The 4,178-nt window shown below is 40.9% G+C and overlaps 1 protein-coding gene across 1 annotated transcript; it reads right to left on the bottom strand.

The window, feature by feature from the left end:
• Positions 1-286: 286 nt before the first annotated feature.
• LOC136234224 (uncharacterized) lies at positions 287-2,723 on the bottom strand. The gene is made up of 2 exons (XM_066024016.1): positions 2,526-2,723; positions 287-1,087 (listed from the first exon to the last, which is right to left on the bottom strand). The coding sequence occupies exon 2, from the start codon at positions 1,068-1,070 to the stop codon at positions 414-416; it is 657 nt and encodes a 218-aa protein (XP_065880088.1). The 5' UTR covers positions 1,071-1,087; positions 2,526-2,723; the 3' UTR covers positions 287-413.
• Between the last annotated feature and the right edge of the window lie 1,455 nt (positions 2,724-4,178).

Genomic DNA, 4,178 nt, shown 5'->3' with positions numbered 1-4,178 from the left:
AGTCTAATCATCCTCTCATAGTAAAATCTATTTCAAGTTTATCTTTTTTTAGTAAACATCAAAGAAAATTAGCGACATATTAAAATTGAGCTAGATGTCGACCGAAGAAGCAAAATTTAACTGTTTTTTACGACGACGCAAGATTGAGCTTCCCGAAGAAGCTCATAGATAAAATTGAACAAAGGAAAAAAAAAAAGGTCAATCAAATGCCCACAAAGCTCAAAACTCAAATCTTACACAAGAAAAGGGAGAGTGAACAGAAGATATTGACAAGTTACATAAACTATGAATCAATAGTAAATAAATAACAGGTCAAAAATATATTATGTTTTGCAGCTAACAATGAAGACTAATAGAGTTTGACACTGCATCTAGTATCATATGGAAGTAAATTTAAGCCGATAAAAATATGATTAGAACCTCTCAGCCAGTCTAGCAGTAACCTGTCTAAGCTTGGAGTATACCTTTCCAGCAGGGGACCCTAAAATGAGGCTGCAGAGAGAATCTCTAGCAACTTTAATGTTCTGAAAAGATCCTAGTATATGAATCTTCGTGTCAGCAATCACAATTCTTGTTTTTGTAGCATTCTCAATAGCAAACTTTGTTTTCCCACCTTTACCAGACAATCTTCCAATTGCACGAGACAAGTGCTCACCTCTAAGTGTTTTCACATCCTTTATCTCAAAAGATTCCACATATAGCTCATCTAAACGCAGAAGAGCCATAGCATCTATAACATCAAACCCTAACATGAAAGCATGTACGTAATCTGCACATTTCTGGAGGTTGCTAACGTCAGGAGTATCTGCTCTCGTCTGTAATTCAACCTTTCTACCCTTGAGATTCATACGGACATCAATCTTCATTTGCTCGTATATAGGAGTGTAGATTTCCATCCATGCTTTCTTCAGGGGTGAATACCTATGCGGCGGAACTGAAACCTTCCTGAACTGAACTCGCCCATCAGACATCTCATGAGCCTTTAAAGGCTCAAATTTTGGCTTTGGTGGCAAATTGGGTTCCGGACCTGTTTCAACTTCCATTACAGCACAAGCTTCTCCAATTTCCATTCTGATTAAATCAAATTCTGCACCCAAATTATATATTATAAATCTTCAACTTTGCAGGGGTTGAAAAGATATTACAAATCAAAATTAGAAAGCAAGCAGTCAAAGTTATTTATAATCAACAATCAAACTTATCCTTGCTTGGAGAGCTTCTAAATTGACATAGAACAAGCAAAATCAATTTTCTCGCAATATAGTAAGGCATTGTTTGAGGGCGAGCCTTGGCGCAACGGTAAACGTTGTTGTCGTGTGACCGAGAGGTCACGGGTTAGAGTCTTAGGAGCGCTCTTGCCAAAAAAAAATGGCAGGGGAAGGCTTGCCCAATACACCCTTGTGGTGGGACCCCTCCCTGGACCCTCGCTTAGCGGGGACAAGTAGTGCACCGGGCCGCCTTTTTTTTTATAGTAAGGCATTGTTTAACACTAAGAATTAGCTAAAGATAAACAGAACACAAGCTCATCGACTAGGGATGTAAACGGGGTGGGATGGGGACGAGGAATACATTCCCTGTCCTCGTTCCCCGGTCTATCGGGATTCCCCATCCCCATCCCCGAAATTTAAATGGGGAGAATTCCCTCCCAATCCCCGCCCCGGGGGGAATCCCCATTCCCCTATTCTTTTCTTTTTTTGTACAAGAAACAACACTAGCATTCTGTAACCAGCATAACAAAAATCATCAAATGCATAACAAAAAATTCAACAACAAAATCTAAGGAATCAACAGAAAAATCAACACATTGCCTCTCTATCATCCATAAAACTGTAGTTACATCATAGCTAGTCAAGAAGTGATTTTTGCAGAACTCAACTTCAACATAGCAGAGAAAATCAGAGCACTCCAAAATTAAAAATCAGAGCAACAATGTCCCAATTGCAAATCATCCCAACAAAGCAGAGAAAAATTAGAGCACCCCAAAATCACAACCCAAATGTTCCGATTGCAACAACATGCATGATAATCAAGAAAAATGTGTGAACTTGGGATGGCTGGACACTGAGTGACATCGGCGATCGGAATTTACTAGAGTTTAAGTGAATTCCGTAGCAAAAGCTAGTCGAATGCCTAGGTTCACTCATCATAAAACTAAAAGCTTCCAAATTCAAAGTACATGACAACTCATCAAAAATTCACAGCTCCAGGGTGCCAAATTTCTTAAGGAATCATCCAGCCCCCCACCAATAAACAACATCATCAGTAAAGACTGATTTGATTTAGTCATGAAAATAGGAAATCACTAAATAAGAACGAGGTAAAGTCGGTCAATAGATATAAAAACCTGAAAAAGAAACCTTAAACATAGATATTGAATAATTGAAACTTGAACCCAACTAAAAGAGTAAATAAATGGTGAGCAAAGAAGCAGCTTTCAATAGTTAAAGGCACACATGCAATCGACAAAGAGAGATGGCAGCTTTCAATAAATGTGCGAAAAAAAGAGAATCCTTTACTGGAAGTACCTCTTGATCCTCCTTTTCTTTCTCGGTTGGTTTGTGAGTGGAAGTGACGGTGGGCTTTGGGGAGGAAGCAGCGACGGCGGCCGGTGGGTTTTATTAGAGAAATCGGCGGTGAAACTTAGAGAAGGAAGCTAGGGCAGGGAACACAGCAGCCAACAGTCACCCTCAACAATTGTAGTCAGGCTAGGGATTGAAGAAATTAGAAAAATAGGTTTATATAAAGGGACTTCTACTAAAATACCATTAGAAAAAAAAAAAACTATTTTTTCTATTTTTTTTAACAACAGCCCAATAACAGAAAAGAAAAAGAAAAAAAAAGAAGACAAAAAAAAGGGAACAAAAATCAATAAGGAATCGTTGTTTGCAATGACATACCACCTAAATCATCGAGAAGAATATTCGGAAGGCTTATAGGGGTGTATCACACTCGTGATGATCTAAAGCTAGAAGTTCTGGAACATCCTTGGGCCCGCTACTTGCACTTTTGCTCTGAAGGCGCTCAATTCAGGAGTTTTGGAGGAGGGTTTGAACACAACCCTGATTACCCTTATTCCTAAAGTGGCCAATCCTGTTAACCTGACCCAATTCCGGCTCATTAGCTTGTGTAACATGCTGTATAAGGCCATCACTAAATGCTTAGTTCTGAGATTAAAAGAACACCTCTAGTATCTCATTGGCCCGTGTCAGAGTAGTTTTATTCCGGGTAGGCATATTTCTGATAATGTTATTCTTATGCAAGAGGTTGTGCATTCCCTTAAACGAAGACCAGGTAGAACGGGAGACATGATCCTTAAGCTTGATCTGGAGAAAGCTTATGACCACATTAATTGGGATTTCCTCCGTGATACGCTGGTGCTTCTTAATATTCCTCCTCATTGGGTGGACTTGATTATGACTTGTGTTTCCACTCCGCGTATGTCAGTTCTGTGGAATGGAGAAGAGTCTCAGGAGTTCAGCCCGAACCGTGGTCTTCGTCAAGGGGATCCTATGTCCCCTTATTTGTTTGTGCTTTGTATTGAGCGGCTGAGCCATCTTATTGGTGATGCCATTGGGAATGGGAGCTGGAAGCCAATACAGGTGTCTAGAAGAGGTCCTAAGCTCTCTCATTTGATGTTTGCTGATGATATCGTACTGATGGCACAGGCGTCTATAGATCAAGCCATCACGATGAAAGGCGTCCTGGACAGTTTTTGTTTTGCTTCAGGGCAGTGTGTTAGCTTCTCCAAATCGAGGGTCTCCTTCTCCTCTAATGTTCCGGAGTGGGTTGCTTCTAGGATTTGCACGGTGTTGCAAGTGGCACCGACTACGAACCTGGGTAAGTATCTGGGAGTGTTTCTTTTCCATAAATGAGTGGATCGCAGTGACTTTCAGCATGTAGTGGATAGAGTGCAGAACAAGCTGAATGGGTGGAAAAGTCATTGCATATCCCTTGCTGGTAGAACCACCCTGATTCGCTCTGTTGCCTCCTTTATTCCTTCTTACATTATGCAGACGACGATTATGCCGATAAATGTGTGTCGCCTTTTGGATCGTTTGAATCGTCAATTTTTGTGGGGTAGTGTGGGTAGCCGACGTAAAATTCACCTTGTCCGATGGGACATTGTGTGCCGGCCAAGATGTTGGGGTGGCCTAGGAATTCGCCCCACGTGAGAGTTT

The sequence above is a fragment of the Euphorbia lathyris genome, chromosome 6 (assembly GCF_963576675.1).
Source record: "Euphorbia lathyris chromosome 6, ddEupLath1.1, whole genome shotgun sequence".
In the NCBI taxonomy this organism is placed as follows: domain Eukaryota; kingdom Viridiplantae; phylum Streptophyta; class Magnoliopsida; order Malpighiales; family Euphorbiaceae; genus Euphorbia; species Euphorbia lathyris.
This window is presented reverse-complemented; position numbering and strand designations above follow the sequence as displayed.